This window comes from Seriola lalandi, unplaced genomic scaffold, assembly GCF_002814215.2.
Source record: "Seriola lalandi dorsalis isolate HSWRI2012SDOR001 ecotype SW California unplaced genomic scaffold, Sedor1 jcf7180002054577, whole genome shotgun sequence".
Lineage (NCBI taxonomy): Eukaryota > Metazoa > Chordata > Actinopteri > Carangiformes > Carangidae > Seriola > Seriola lalandi.
In genome coordinates, this window is record NW_019525130.1 from 1,048,230 (window position 1) to 1,065,266 (window position 17,037).

At 40.4% G+C, this 17,037-nt stretch overlaps 1 protein-coding gene across 5 annotated transcripts; it reads right to left on the reverse strand.

Moving 5' to 3' along the window:
• Positions 1–7,920: 7,920 nt before the first annotated feature.
• tmprss2 (transmembrane serine protease 2) lies at positions 7,921–15,022 on the reverse strand. 5 transcript variants are annotated; one of them, XM_023417727.2, is made up of 14 exons: positions 14,887–15,022; positions 13,530–13,586; positions 13,173–13,365; positions 12,586–12,678; positions 12,261–12,377; positions 12,004–12,133; positions 11,432–11,548; positions 11,291–11,331; positions 10,902–11,073; positions 10,590–10,762; positions 10,388–10,483; positions 9,993–10,135; positions 9,724–9,876; positions 7,921–9,304 (listed from the first exon to the last, which is right to left on the reverse strand). In XM_023417727.2, exons 2-14 carry the CDS (start codon positions 13,557–13,559, stop codon positions 9,296–9,298), a joined length of 1,467 nt encoding a protein of 488 aa, XP_023273495.1. In that variant the 5' UTR covers positions 13,560–13,586; positions 14,887–15,022; the 3' UTR covers positions 7,921–9,295. The 5 variants fall into 5 exon arrangements, with proteins under 5 accessions (XP_023273495.1, XP_023273496.1, XP_023273493.1 ...); XM_023417728.2 differs by having other exon boundaries at positions 10,902–11,070; positions 14,882–15,016; XM_023417725.2 differs by having other exon boundaries at positions 14,882–15,016.
• Between the last annotated feature and the right edge of the window lie 2,015 nt (positions 15,023–17,037).

The window sequence follows — 17,037 nt, forward strand, 5'->3', positions numbered from 1 at the left end:
TCTTCATCACAACCGCAGGACCCTGGTGTGTCGTAAAGACTCACGCTGATCTGAGAGTCTATGAGGCTTGACGCATGACATCGACCTCACGAAAGAATGGGTGGTGGGGGGGGGGGGTAAACACATAGCTGCCCAGTAACAGGGGCTCTCTTCTCATTGGCTACAGAAGAATGTTGCATTGATCATACTCTTTGTGCAAAGTGACACTTGGTTTTGATCCACGCACACACAGGAAGGATTACAGTAACATGCTCACAGTCAGCAGCTTGTGTGTGCGCATGCACAGTCTGAAGCTTAGGCATGCACAAACACACACACTTTCCATCACCCTGACACACACACAGAAAATTACACATACACACATCTCATTTTCACACACTGACAAAGTGTTGGTGAGAACTGGGGCAGAATCACACCAGTAAGCCTCTTTTTTTCTTTAAATATCCTGTGAGAATTCAGTTTTTCCCCATCCAAGATTAGCACTTAGCCCCTAGTAACAGTGCTGTCATCGTGTTGTTACACATCAATCACCACGGTTCATACTTTGTGTCGACACTGTTTGCTTTCCTCTGGTTCAATAATTGGCTGTTCTTCACAACAACACCTTGGTCATGCCTTTAAATGAGAATGTGACAAAGAACTGAGATATTTTACATGATGCTGACCATGTCTGGTTCACAGCTCACTGAGTCATGAGAAGTGGTACAAACAGGTTTTCAATTTTAAAAGTTACTTAATCTTTTAATTCATTGTTTTTAAGAAAAATGTTTGCTATTGGACTACGTTTATAGTATATAACATAATGCCAAATTATTTTTAGACCAGCGCAAGTTTTTTTCCACATCAGTGACCAAAGAATTTATTTGAATTTCATTCATTTTTGCTCAGCAACGTAATGCCCCATCATTGTCTTTGTTACGGCAACATCGCCTATATAGCATATGTGTGGGATACTGCTGAAATGAAGTGTGACAGCACACACACAGCCATGATTGTTAAAGTATGCAGTACTCAGCATGTATTTATCGCGTGGTGACAATATATCAAGTTTCAAAAGTGAGTGAATGGGAGTTTCAGCTTCACTACATGGCTGATTCTAGTCCAACTCAGGACATAAATCCAACAAAATTCAAATAGGTTTAAAATTCCTGTAAACGCGTTCCCATGGCTCAACTGGAATGCGTACCACTTAGGCCCAGTCCTTACCGCAGCGGCCATGGGTTCGAGTCTGACCTATGGCCCTTTGCTGCATGTCATCCCCTCTCTCTCCCAAAGTTTCCTTTTACTCTCTCACTGTCCCTATCTGGATAAAGGCAAAAAAAATAACTTAAAAAAAAATGCCTGTGAACTTTTATTTGAATCATTCTAAAAGTATTTCTCTTACCCAGTATCAATAAGTAGACATTCACATTACTTCTAATGCTTTTAACCAATTTAAAGATGTACAAAAACCATGCAAATGTTTTAATATAGATCTGATATAGATATAAAATACAGTATTTCAAATACATATCAAATGTATATTAAATTCCTGAGCACTGTTACAGCCATGATTATTTTGTGTTCTCCACAAACTACTGTTTTATGTGCCAGACAGGTTTTGCCCACATTCTTAAGCAAGACTGAGCTCTATTTTCCTCACATACATAAGAATAAAGTCAGTACCTACAGTGAGAACTGCTTTAATATTCTTAATTTGGTCTTCACATATTTTAGTTTCATTGTTTTCACATTTAAACTTCTATATGGGGGGACCAAAGGTTCTACATAGGTACTACAATTATGGCAGTTGTCATGAGATCTTCTTTAGTTTTTAATACTCACTAGTGATTTTGTCACTGGGGCTACTGATGCCCTGCTCACTGCAACCAATCAACCAGCCTTCAACTGTAAAAAATAAAATGTAACCTTCTGCAGTAAAACTTAAACCATCAAGGATCGCCTCGGTTATGAGTTTCTTTTTTCCATATCCACTGTATATCGAGAACCAACTATAATTGTGATTCACAGTGAAGTTGACCTTTGACTATTTGGATATTAAATGTCATCACTTCATCATTTAATCATCATTTAGTGTTAAAATGTGTCATAATTAACGTATGAATTTGTGAGTTACGGCCAAAAATGTGTTTTGTGAGGTCACAGTGACCTTGACCGCCAAAATCTAATCAGTTCCTCCTTCAGTCCAAGTAAATGTTTATGCCAAATCTGAATGAATTCCCTCAAGACAGCTGTGAGATTTCACATTCAAGAGGCCAAAAACATGATTTGTTAAGTCACAGTGACTTTGACCTTTGACCACCAAAATCTAATCAGTTCATCCTTGACTCCAAGTGAACATTGTCCCGAATTTGAAGAGATTCCCTTGAGGAGAACCTGAAATTGCATTTACAAGGACAAAACAGTGTTATGTGAGGTCACAGTGACCTTGACCTTTGACCACCAAAATCTAATCAGTTCATCCCTGAGTCCAAGTGATTATTTGTGGCAAATTTGGCGAAGATACCTTAAAATGTTACTGAGATATCGCGTCCATAAGAATGGAACGGACAGACATTTGTACTGACAGACGGACGGACAAACTGAAAACATAATGCCTCCGGCCCCGGCTGTCACCGGTGTGGAGGCATAAAAAGGTTTCAGCAAGGAGTTCAACAAGCTTATACTGACTTCACAATTTTTTGTGTACGAAACTGAACAGTGCCAGTTAGCTAGGCTAAAACAATATACAGAGCCACAGCACAACAAAAACATCCTAAATGTGAGCACATGCAAGCGCGCCTGCCTCATCTTTCATATATGCAGTGCATTTTGCCATCCAACTCTTCAGCCTCTCCTCAGCTGCAACACTGAGTCTGGAGAGCTGATTTAGGGATCTATAGTGAAAACACTGTTTGCTCAACACTCCGGGGTTCCCTGGTCTTCCCATGCTTCAATTGAGAGGCAACAAGAAAAAAGGCAAATAGATGAAAGGCGGTCCCCACAGTGGGAGATGATGCAACAAGGGTCCTCACGCTAAGCAGGCAGCTATTCAAATGAGTGGCTAATTGTTGCATCTGTTAACCCATTGAAGAGGTGTCAGTGCAGTATCATGGGTCTGTTAATTGGTACAAACAGGTAGCAGATGCAGGCTCTGGGATTGAGCATCTGCCAATTAGTGAGCCAACTTCCATGAGCAGTGATTAAACAGCCAAGCTGATGGAGGGAGATCAAAGAGGAGGAGAGGAGAGGAGAGTATAGGAAGCAAGGAGAGGAGAGGAGAGGAGAGGAAAAGTCCCTTTATAAAACCGTTACAACAAACCCTGTCAACCAAACACAAAAATGTTTCTCTGATCAGAAATTTACAATCAGCTCCACTCTGCCAGTACTCTCAAAAATAATCAAACATATAATCCTCACATAGACCTAGAAACCACCTTTTCCAAAGTTCAAACAGTGCTGACAGCCAAGGACACTGAAATAAATAAATGTAACAGGGTCTCAACCTGAGAACACAAAACACACTCCTCTCCCGGCTTTGGATACAGGTGCGCTTAATCTCTTTGTAGCTATTGCTACATGTACAACCCTCCAATGGAGGTCTGCTGTCTGCTTTTCAATGGGAAGCTTGTACAGGGACATACATCTAGACCAAAAAACTCAGTCCACCTCAACACCTTCATCCCTGCCAAAGAGCGCAGGTTCAGAGACTTAATGCAGATTTGGTAGCCTGCTTTTTCTCTACAGCCAGAAACTTGTCCAGGTTTTCCACAAATGCTCTTGGGGATTGTGGTAGGGCAGCACAGACATCCTTCACAAGTCAGCCAGATAGATGCGGTGTTGTTCTCTCCCAGGGCGTCCACAGATGTTGCCGTCACCTTTACAGATGACCCAGTTCGGTGCAGCCAGCCTCTCTGAGAGTATCTTGCAGACTGCAATCTTTATGAGGTTGTTAGAAAACAAAGTTTCCTCAAACAACCACATGCCATGGAGTCTCATGCAATCTTAAAAATCTGCCATGCCTACAGTACAGAGCTATGAAAAGGGGTCAGTCCAATAAGGTCCATGACCTTGGGTGGTAAGAGGAAGAGCTGTTTATCATGGCCCAATCGCCCAGCTTTCCTCAGGAGCAACACTGAACACCCCACTAGCTAGAGAAAAAAATATTAACATTGTCTGTGTAACCGTTTCACCGTAGGTTCATGATATGAGAAACCATCATCAATAACACCCTGTCAAAAGTTTTCTCATGATCAAAAGAGACTCTGTAAGATCTCCACATATCAATAACTCTCAAATAAAGAAAATGTTGCCCATGATTTCTGCTTAAAACTTTCCTGATAAAAGGATGAGAACCAAAAAGTTTCCATGGTCTATGGTGCTGTCATCACACATATCCAACATATTGTATATGCTGCCTCATTCTCCACCTGCCAGTAGCTCAACACCCTCTTTCCAAGCACTTTAACCACATCCACTACATGCTTCAAAACTTTGTGTCTATTGCATTTGTTGCCTATGAGCAGACATGTGACTGCCAGTGAACATGCTGTTGATATCAGCTTTTGAGCACCTTAGGAAATAAGCTTTGGTACAGGTTCAGTGTGCAATGCCTTTTTGTGCTGTACATGCCTACAATCTGACTTTCCACCAATGAATATATTGGTCTAAGTCCTCTTCCCAAATGCTAAGCATACAAAAGTCAGAAGGTTTCAGGATGGATTGCCATCCAATAGTTGGCAATCCATCCAATGTCGCCAAGTTATTTCAGTCTGGACCACAGTGGTGACTAACCAACAAACTGACAGAATGATGCCAACCCTGGAGCCATGCTGCTTGCACAGCTAAAAATTAACAAATTGCAAAATCTGTTATCATTTTAAAACTAAACAGAATAACACTATTTAATAAGCAAACTGATTCATAAGTTGTACCTATATGTCTGGTTGTGCAAAAAACTGGCAGTGAGCCAGTCCCCCTCTCTCTCTCTCTCTCTCTCTATTTGTGTGTGTGCACAGCCATGCGTACTGAGCTATTCCTGAAAGGAGCTGCTCTACTCCTGTAACAATATTCTGTCTCAAACTTCTCAAATTTACTGCAGATCTCACACAAATATGATGAATCAGCTTGATGCAGTTTAGTTACCACACACGTCTGTGCATGAGTTTAATGCGGCAATATCATAGCTGATCTCAGAATGGTTGAAGCTGAGACACGGACAGCTTAGCAAGCTCCAGTCCTTGTCAACAGGACATAAGTCACTCCAACAAAAATGACAGAAACTATAGTTTCTCTGAAATTAAATATATTTACATATTAATAGATTCTAGTAAATTAATACATTGTAACATGATGCCTCTTAAAACATGTTGTTTTTATTTATATTAAAAAGTGAATAATCTATGATTTTCATGTCATTTGAGTTATTTTCTTGTTTTTTTCTAATCAGAAAGTCAAGTTATTTATTTGTAGGCATGAAATCACTCAATGGCCTCTGTGCCCTGGCATGTGGCCTTTGTGCCCTAAAAATGTTTGTGACAGGGAAGGCCAAATGGCCTTGGCCCTAAAATGACAAAAACAAGCCTGGCACTCACACACAGAGTGTAGATCAGGTTTGTCTGGTGTCAGCACAGTTCTGCTTACTAGACCTAAACCAAGCAGATAATAATCGTATCATCACCCGTTCCCTGCCAGCCATGAGTCAGTACTCATGATTGTTTCTCACATTGGGAAAAACATTTTTTAAAAGATTTTGTTTCTGATGATGGCTAACTAGTGCTTGATATAAATGTGTGATGTCTCCATATTTAGTTCATTAACTACTTAGACCTGATCTAGCCTGTGATGTAGACTATGTGTGTACACTCAAAATGGTTTCATGCAAAGAAAAAGAGAGAAATCATGAGTCCATGATTTGACATTAAAACACTGGCTTCAGACTGTTATCAGCCTCTTGCTTATCAGCCTTTAAGATAACAGGTACTGGTCCTAAGATTTGTCTAGTGCTTGTGTCAGAACAGAAAAAACATTATCCACAATAATTATACATAAAATACAAGTACCTTGCTCACTCCTTACTCCATCCTGTGACTGCTGCAAGATTCCCCTCTCTCTGTCAGTGATGCTGATGTGGGTCAATCTCCTCTAGACGGACCTCTGCTTGGATCTTTGTACTGATTGACTCACCAAAATATGATGTGTGCAATTGTCCTTCTGCAAAATGTGAAAATCAAGTTTTAGTTTGATCATTCTGTGTGCATTTTCTGTGTCCATTTCATACACAATTAAGACCCTACACACCCATGGTCCACCCCATGGTGTTGTCACTTACTTGATAGGTTAAACATCCTCTCAGAACAATACAGGCATGTTCTATCTACGTGTGGTAGTAAGCCAAGCCAGTGAGTCAGCATGCACAATACCAGGGCCTTGATGCACCTAAACAGAGCCACAATTAATGTTATCAGCTACACCTGTGCTTTTGCTACAGTGCAACTCTGAGGGGGCAAAAGCTCTGCTGGTATGTGGATATTGTTGACCTCACATAATTCCCTGCATAGCTCCACCCAACTTTACAGAGACGTAATCAGTCAGAACACCTGTGTGGGCGTGCAGAGCTTTTAAGAAACATGAAGAAAAATAAATACACATTCTCCTACATTCAGTTGAGGATAATGTAACTCAATATGCCACTCAACAGAGACATTTCACTCAGTTTAACACTATAATTTTTAAGTGAACAGATAATGAGACTGTTTACAGCAGCTGTGGAGGTCTCCTTGTTGGTTTGCTAGCTTGCTAACATTCATACTTTTCCTTAACTTTCATACGTTTGCCAAGAAAATGCAGACAGTAACGACAAAGCAACGAAAGTAAAGCAATGAACATTTTTCTGAAAGCAGACACAACTAATATTACCAGCTCACCTGCTAACTGTGGAAGTCACGTTTTAATTTGACAACGTCCTGCAGTTCTTCCTCCGCTCACATCCTCACAGTTTGATTGGATGTGACGCACTAATCTGTTTCTCTGTCCCTGCGCTCACGCGGTCCACACAGCGACACTGACACCTGGTGGGAAGTTACTGGTACTACCACAGCAATAAATAACAACCAGTAACATGGTACCCTAAAATCTATTACCCAAACCGAGGTAGCTGTCACCTTCTGAGACGGTCCTAACACACACATATACCAACACATATACACACACCCACACACACACATATACACAGACAATTGTAGAGTTCAGTAAAACATCAGATATCACAAATGGTGCAGTATTCTGTGAGGTATTTTATCCTCAGTAATGTGTGGTTAATGTAAAACTTTTTAAATACTGAAATATTTGCAGGCATTGTAACATTTGCAGAAGCTTCCAAAAACTACTGTATACAGTATGTCACTGGGGTCCTATTTCAACAAGCATTTATAATGAAATAAGTTTGTAAATTAAACTAGAACAGATCTTTTTACATATTGTTCCCCGTTTGAGCTGGTCCTACAGGCAAGGTTTAGGCACTTCAGAATGGAGTGCAGTCAGTGAGGCCTTCATTCACCCCAAATTATGTCTGTCACAACACACAAGACTTAAATCGCAATTGATCGAGGTTAATAGGAATTTTATAAATCAAGTTTGCAGGGTGTCAGACCAGCTGTTGTGTTGAGGTAATGTTTGAGGTGGTGACGGCTGCAATAGGATGGCGTTGTTATACTGAGCAGAGCAAATAGGCGAGAGGTTTTCAGTTGACAGTGTTTTGAGGCAGAAGAGTGTGTTTGGTTGTCACACCTGTTGAGCGTGTTTTTATCCACACACCATCATTCTATTCTCTCCTTAATGTCCCAGAATTCTGAATGTTTTTTCAGTAGCCTATAAAATTACACTGTAGCAGTAGAGTTATTAAGTAATTGTATGTGTAATGATTGAAAATGAGTAAAGAGCAACAATTATATCAATATCTTTATTTGCAGATAAATTGAGATAAAGAGTAAAATTCACACAAAATGATGCAGCGGCTTGTAGTCGGCAGGAAGATGTCAACCTGGAACCTGGAACCTGGAACCTGGAACCTGGAACCTGGAACCTTCACGCTGACACTGAATTTTCAGAAAACATGCAAATTTTCTCGGAGGTTCTGGTACAAATACAATCACATTTCTTATCCATACACCCACTTGTGATGTCATGTGACGTCAAGCCTCACCACCGTCTTCATCCCATTCATACCACAAGAAAAAAAAGTTCTACTTTAAAGTTAAAGTTATAGTCCGTATAGCCCTCCACTCCACTGTGCCCAGCTGAGAAAAACACATGACATGAGTATGAGCACATGCACACGCATGCACACGCATGCACAGGAGCATACACAGAGTGTGACTAACACTATATTCCACTTAGAGTAAGGTGACCACATTTGTAAAGAGTGGTTATCTGAGTTACCATAGCCCTTTTGTCTGCTCCAATCAGTCTGGTCATTCTCCTCAGACCTCTCTCATGAACATGTTTCCATGCACAGAGCTGCTGCTCACTGGATGCCTTTTTGGTTTTGGAGTATTCTGATGGTTTGGGTTTCAGATATACTCAAACTGGCCTGTCTGGATCCAACAATCATGCCACGGTCAAACTCACATTTTTCCCCCACGCTGATGTTTGATATGAACATTAACTGAAGTTCCTGACCTGTATCTGTATGTTTGTATGCATTGTACTGCGGGTACATGATTTGCTAATTGGTTAATTGCATTAAAAAAGCCGGTGCACAGGTTTTCTAATAAAGTGTTTGGTGAGTGTATATAATATGTCCAGGCCCTGACCTTGCGGATCCCCTCCAAGCATACTGTAGCTACTGTACTGAGGTGGGAGCCAACAGGTGGATGCAGGAATTAAAGTGGGTTTTAACCTTCTTGCAAATAGGTCTTTGGATGTGTGTTACAGTAGTGTTGAGTAGTGTGTGCCATTAGTTCCGCAGTAAGAGTCAAACTAACTGTCTGTGCTGGCTGCCAGGCTTTGCTCCATTAGCCAGTTACCTGAGCATTTGTCACACACCTATCAAACTGAAACGCAGCTCTTTGTGCAAAATTTGTTTTATTACAACAAAATAGCTTGATTTTGTTTAAATACAAACATCCAATCTGTAGTAATAACAAGTATTGAAAAATAATGAAATGATCGGTCAGTTTTATTTGTACAGTCCTCATTTTGTTTTTTTTGTTTTTTTAAATCTTCCTGTTCGGAGCTTCAGATTCAAAGTGCAAAGTGTGTGATAAAGTAACTGATTACTGCAAGAGGTTTGTCTTCATGTTGGTTGACGTTTCCATCACTCATTCTGTTAGGATAAAAAACAATGTTAGAAGTCTGGTGTGATGATATTTCACTTCTCATTAGGCTGACTGGATTAATTAAACCTAAAATCACTACATGTCACTCATGCACATTAGATTCAGGTAGCGTCACATGCTGTGACCTAAATTTCCCTAAACCATAACCCGCATTTACCAACACAGAGCTAAAAGATAAGAAAACATAAGACTTTGACCGCTAGTGAGCACAAGGACTATAGTGTCACTCTGCTTCTAACTGCTGTTTACAAACACATTGCCATAAAAATGCAATAAATGGAGAGTCACTGCTGTTAGTTATGCTGCATGCTGCCCACAGACAAAGATCCCCGAAATTCATGCATCTGACAACAGAAGACCTACAATATCTATAATAAACATTTATTAGAGGCGTACATCTCTGTACCTGCATGTGTCTATATATCCAGTCAGTAAAGTAGGTTATGTTGCCGTAGACTCCTGGCTTGTTCCTCCAAGCACATCCAATCCCCCAGCTAGTGTCCCCTGTGAGCCACCATACACCTCCCTCCTCGACCACCAGGGGCCCTCCACTGTCACCCTGCGGCATACAAAAGAAATATGTGTTTGTGTGTGTGTGTGTGTGTGTGTGTATGTGTGTGTGTGTGTGTGTGTGTGTGTGTGTGTGTGTGACAGAGAAAAGAAACTCAGACTAACCTGACATGTGTCGACTCCTCCCTGCAGTTTGCCTGCACAGATCATAGTCTGAGTGACCTGTCCGTCTAACACCAGAGGACTGTTACAGGTCACTGTGTTGTAAATGGTCACCTGGGCCTGATTTAGTCTGTCAGGGGCTGGTCCTGAGAAAAATTAATAATTGTACACCCGCAGTTAGCTCAGCCAAGCGTTAAAAAGTACTGTTCCCTTACTTGTGCTTTAAACCTTAAAAGACAGGTGACCCCTGAAACACTTGAACAAATAATCTACAGAAAGGAAAGAAAACTAAGTGTTCAGAAACAGATTTGTTTGCTGGGTTCTGAGTCAACATGGTACACATTCTCCATTTCACTTCACATAGAAAGTTGGACATATTCACGTAGTGTTGGGCTCACCAGATGAGCGCAAGGCCCCCCATCCTGTGATCCAGGCTTGACGTTCGGCAGAGAGGTTCACGCCAACGTTGGGGAGACACACTGGCCTCACTGTGCCTGAGGGACGAACAACCATGAGCTCAAGTGTTCTCATTATCAATACAAAGTGACAGGTCACATCATCATTTCTTGTAATGAAATATGAATTTTACCGTCAACTTACTTGTATATGTCAGAGGTGTGTCAAGCTTTAGCAGAGCAATGTCATTGTCATTAGTTTTTGTGTCATATTTGGCATGGTTAATGATTTTGTTCACAGTTTTGCCAACGTCAGAGCTCATTTTGATCAAGCTCACGTCGCCAGAGTATACTGTCCACATATCAGGCCTGGAGTAACTGTCATGACAAACAGAAAGATGTGAAACAGACAATAGATTCTCCTCCTGAATATCTGTCAAAAATTACATTAAAAATCAAATGTAAAACAAGGCAAATGGCATGAAGATCATAAATGGCGTAAAGAGTAGAAGCTCACTCTTGGAAGCAGTGTGCAGCAGATAGGATCCAGTAAGGGCTGATGATGGAGCCTCCACAAATGTGTTGACCATGAATCTGGAGACTGACCTGCCACGGCCAGGCTCCATTTACAGCGTCTGCACCACCTACGATACGAGTTCTGGGGGCTTCTGAACTCTTTCCACATTCTACTGACGACAGAAAAGAGTTTACTATAACTCATATTTTATTGGGGCAAAGAAAAAAAAAACTTTATTCAGGTGATATTTGGTGACTTGGTGACTTGGTCACAAACAGGAAGTCCCACTGTCTGGCTAAATCTATACTATCCACCGTCTTTGCACATATCACATGATTTCGTACATATTTCAGCATTGCAGTTATGTCCCAGTTGAAGCAGTAACTTACCAATACACTGAAGTGTGACAGCTGAGGCTGAGCAACGTTGGCTGCAAAGGAAAGGACAAAAAAAAAAAAAGATATTTAAACAAGTAAAACAAATTATTCAGTATTTATGTATATCATATATCATCAGTTATCATCATATACCTGTAAGTGAGCTGTGACTGTACAGGTGACGTATGAATACCCCCAGGCTTCAGTTTCATGTATCCTTGAGAGGCCAAAGAACCTGCACCGATTTGCCTGTAGGTCACATAATCCTGGCTGTGGGACGGACACAAGGTTGATGTCATGTGATCAGTGAGGTAAGGCAAACACACTATTCCCAGCTTTTTAAAATGGACCTTTAAATAAAGTTTGGATGTTAGCCAGTCATGTCATCCAGCTTTACATGATATGATGTATTTTCCCCCCGAAGAAACTGTGTGTAAGTCTGCACAATGTGAGACATAATCATTTTCTCTTTGTCTTTGTTTGATTAATCAATTGTACAATTTTAAGCAAGTAATCAGGCCATTTGTGCCTCTGGAACTTTAGCACCATGCGACTGTCTAAGTATTGTTTCAGAAGTTTTTCCTTTCTGACAAGAATTCACTGTGAGGAAAAAAACCTATAAGCTTGTGCTCTCAAACACTCATAGGTTAATTCTTATACGGCGGTTAGAACAGAGTCTGCAGAAGTGGGACAATGTGAACAGTGGTGGAGAAGACAATCAGCACCTCCTGTAGCCAATCTGCTCACACACAGCTCTGCCATAGTTGTTGTCCCAGTTCTCAGCGCACACGGGCATCCACGTCTGGCTGTCCGGTGAGTAACTCTCCAGCATGAAGTTGGTCCCGTGAAGGCGAACTGTGAGGCGGAGAGGACAGCGGTTTATTCACCTACTGTTGATTAAAGTAAATCTAAAAAAAACCATAAACGCCAATACAGGACGTATGTGTGGAAGATCTGGGTGTTGATTCTGAACACAACTTACAGCAGTTAGATTCATCCTCTCCACCTGAACAGTCCATGACACCATCACACCACTGCCAGGATGACAGACACTTCCCACCCTGTTGGCATGACTTCCCCAATAAACACTCGTAGTATACTGCAAACATGCACGCACACACGCACACACACACACACATACACACACACACACGCACACACGCACACACACACACACACACACACACACACACACACACACACACACACACACACACACAGTATAGAGAACACAGGAATTTCACACAAAATTCCGAGGATGACAAAAACCACTTTAGGCAGATACAAAGATCTTCAGCTGAACTTACAGAAGTACCAGAGCAAGAGGCAGCCCACTGCCAGGATAAGAACCCCAGCCAGAGATGCCGACAGGACATATTTCCAATGACATTTCTTTATCCCTATAAGGCAAGAGTAAAATTAAGTAATTGAGATGGCTGAGTTTTACATACCAGCGACTGCACACCCTTCGAGATTTACATAGAGTCAGACATGCAAATGGCAGGTTTAGAAGATACTGCACTGCAGTCTAAATTAGTGAATTCACTTCCTACATTATCTCTCTTAACAATTCAAATCACATGACAACTGGGAGAAGAGTTTATCATTTTGACACAGTTGAGCTCCACATGACCAAACACTAACGCTCATTTTGTGCTGTTTTAATTCCTTCTTGATTGTCCAAGAATTTTCCATAAATATTTTTCTGTTTCAAAACTGCGAGTTGGACCAGTTCAACACTGTTGTATTATTTTGACATATTAGGGAGGGGTGCATTAGAATTTTTAATGAAGCTGGGGAGGGCCTTTCTTTTTAAAAACTAGCATTGTTAATCAGTTTATCCTCCTTTTATGCTGAAATATGGGAAATGAAAAAACACTAAGAATTACCGTACCTGTCATTTGTCCTGTATTATGTGATGTTCCAGGCGTTACAGTGTGGTGGGTGTTGATGGTTGTGGGGGTTGTGGGAATGTAGTTAGGGGTCTGTTGTGGGTGGGAGGGGTATATCCCCTGCTGTGGGTTGTACGGACGGGGTATTCTTTCATCATGCCGGAATCCAATGTTGTCATAGGTGGGACCATTTGCCTACAAGTAATGAGAAAGAAGTTAAGCTGGTGTAACAATGACAGAGAAGGAGATAAATATGTGATTTGGCTTTATTCAGAAAAAATCATTGATTTTATGTGGTAAAAAAACATTTAGACACAGACATTTAGACAGGCTGCCTTTGACAATGAAACTGATCTTACCTGATTATTACTCATACTGAAACTGGTCATACTGCCCGATGTGGGAGACTGTCACACCTGGAAAAGTTTATGCAGTATTAAAGAAGAATGAATTACTGCTCATAAATTAAAAAGTAAAGTATATGATGCACCATGTAGCCAAACTATAGCTTTTGTTAGAGCAGTATTCATAAAACAAAAAAGAAAATTGATTGAACAAATTGTCCATTAAAATGTTGGCTCACATAAAAACTACCTAAGCACCTGAATACATATCACAAATACTCTCATTCCCCCAAACACCAAGAATCTCCAGTTTTTTAACAACTAAAATACTACAAATACAAAAGCTCACACCTGACCTGAGTCAGCTCACTTACTAAGAGTTCACAAACACATTCATCCACATCTTTCTCTATATTTCTACCGACCTTGAAATTCCCACAAATTCCTTCAGCGCTCTGATTCTCTCTTTTCTTCCACTCCCTGTTTCCCTCTCTGTCACATGCTCTCTCCGTTCCTCCATATAATCAACAGCCATGACCACACCTTTTCCCTCTGTGTGCACAAGCCAGCCTGTTGTACACCACTCCATTTATCTAACACTTCAAAATGACATGGGCAAAGAGCAGGTATTGATGGAGGAAAAGCACTGATTCTCATTATCATGTGGTCACAGCCAGGATTTAGGATAACGTGAATGAAGTGAAAACAATGAGCGCAGGTGTCCATCCAGCAGTGGCCGTCCATTGACTTGTTATTTGATCTCATTAGGAAAACCTGGTTTAGAAACTCAGTTCAGCAGTGTGATATACTGTATGTATATTGTGATTTACATGCATTATTGCCCTGTGCATCTTATCCTGTAGGTTTATAGCAGTGATAATCTCTAGCAGTCTTCAGCTCTACTATATTGATTTACAAGAGCAATTTGTGCTTTTGAAAATATTTCTTGGCTACATGCCTGAGCAGCAAATATGTATACATGTGAAATGTTTTAAATTCTTATTTTACTTCATGAAACCTTGCAGACTCAAACTGTAGACAATCAAGGACAAGCATGCACTAGTTTCTGCTTGCTCTAACAAAATCTGCTCTTCCTACCTAAAAGTTATGCCTAAGAACCATAAAAAAAAATCTATTCGGGAGTGGCAGCTTCTTAAGAATGGTAAATTCAAGTCCAAAACAAGTTCAGCTTAATGTTTTCCGGTTACCAAGGTTGACACAGTGTGACTGAGAGGAGGAGCGAGAGGAGTCAACAAGTGGCAAGTGGTAACTGCTTGTTTGACCTGGAGCCGGCATTCAGACCGAGCCTTAGTGGGAAAAACAAAGGTTTAAATCAAGTGAAAAGACGTAATAGAATTGTTTCTTACATTACCCATGCTATTGTCCATCCTTCGAAAGAGCAGTGTCACCTAGTTGTCTTTGATCAGTAACAAATGGGCAAGTGGGGTAGCAAATACTGATGGCCAAACTAGTTTCAGAGCCCGTTAATATTTAACCGGGTGTTTCACTGGCAGGAAAAGGACAGAATGAAAGACAAGAGTCATCCAGGAAGAGATTGTGAGGAACCTAATGATCTACTGACTGACAACAACCCTAATCTTAATATCTTATATATTTACATACTGTATATGAGCATATTGCATTTAAAGTAGATGGGGAATAGTCTTAGCTTGTACAAATAATTATGAAACTCCTGTATTAACATTAAATCACTTTTGTATCACTTAATATATCTGAGTTATTGTATAGATACTATATTAAATTACAGAGACGTGTTTCTGTCATTCAGTCTATCCACATTGTTGAGTGGGGTGGACAAAATTATAGAAACACTCATCACTGTTATGCAATAAAATTTAACAGCACCACAAACCGCCTTCAAAATGACCAACACCTCTCTGAAAGGGGTCAAAACACAAACTGGACCTTAAAACCTTCATGGAGGTAGGACTCGTTTCAGGTCAGTTAAATTTGACTGCATTAATCAAAGCTAGGTGTAGCTAATAAACTGGTAACTGAGAGTATATCTTCATCACCCTTCCTTAGCCCTGGCGGTGACTGTCCAAAAATATTTTGTTCAGTTGATTTACGTACCCATGGTTTGATAAGTTCAAATCTGAAACTGCATTCTTTCTGATAAGACACGTTTAATAGATATTTTTCTTTGCTTTAAATACCACTGTTGAAATTCTATTCACCTCTACTGCATCAAGGATACAGCAGAAATTTTAAAGATGACCTCTCAAACCCTCAGTGTCCAATATCTGCATGGCTTAATGCCAAGAGGGGTAAATAGAAAAAAAAATACAGCCTTTTATAATATTGGTGAACTGATCCTTTATCTACCCGTTAAAAGATATGTGTAAATGCAATATGAGAGCCATAAAATTTAACCCTGACATGTTGCCTTCTACTGTAACATGGAATGGAATGCATTTAATCCATTTAACGAAAATGGCGGCATCCAGTGGCTAACTTGAAAATTACAATGCCAACTCTAAATTGCCATGTGTAATGTAATTTGGGTTGCATAAAGAAGTTCTAAAAACCCACTGCACACTGCCTGTCCAGCACCAAACATCAGGCAAACACAGTTAGCAACTAGCTGGTGATAAACATAGTGGTGCATTTAGCAGCTTAAGAAGCAGACGTTTCCTGCAGGAGTTGGTGGACACCAAAACCAGAGCTAAAACAAGAGTTATTATTGGACTTCTAGATTTGCCAGATGGACAGAAGCATGTTTCTAAATGAATGTTAATGGTGCTACATGTCTGCTGGATGTGTGTGATTTGTAAATGTTAGCAATCAGGTGTGCTAACACGTTCACCATGTCAACTTTATATATTTCTAAGATGTTCGTGGTTGCAGCTTGTTGCAGGCCCCCGCGCAGATGAAAAGCAGTTAATGCAGGCTTCACACACATTTGGTGAAAAGACTCTCAATTATCAATACAAGCTTCAAAACTTCAGTATCGGTCAGGTTATAGTTTCGCTCTCTTCTTTCTCTTTCTATCTTCTCTATTTCAACCACAATTCACAGCCACTTTTTAAAGCGGGTATATTTTTTTAGTAAATGTTGTATTTTACAGTGATTTAATGAATAACAACAACTGTGAACTATGTAGTCAGTGATCAGTAGGCAATCCACATTAACAAAAATTATGTTTTTCAGAAAATTGCTGGAGGGAATGAGACACAAAGGTCCTGGACCACATTCAGGACCAGAATGCCACACCAACACGTCATTCACTGAGTCACCAGGAAGCTACTACATCCCTGGATTTGATCCAGACTAGGCAAAGGCCTGTGTTTCTCCACTTTGGGGCCAGGCAGAAATTCTATTATCCACTTTTACTGTAAGAGAACACATCACATAATAATAATAATAATAATAATAATAATCAAGATAACACTTGAAATCACCCTGCCTCTAAAGTTTAGATTACGCATACAAATGTCAAGACCGAAGCAATGTACCACCTTTGAAACTTTACACATTGATGGTCAGACTTCAACCTCATGGT

Excerpts from the sequence above, each read along its gene's own strand:
- tmprss2 (XM_023417727.2), bottom strand. The coding sequence starts at position 13,559 with ATGACCAGTTTCAGTATGAGTAATAATCAG. Across the intron at positions 13,366-13,529 it reads TCAGTATGAGTAATAATCAG|GCAAATGGTCCCACCTATGA; the intron begins GTAAGATCAGTT and ends CATTACTTGTAG. Across the intron at positions 11,332-11,431 it reads CAGTCACAGCTCACTTACAG|CCAACGTTGCTCAGCCTCAG; the intron begins GTATATGATGAT and ends TTTCCTTTGCAG.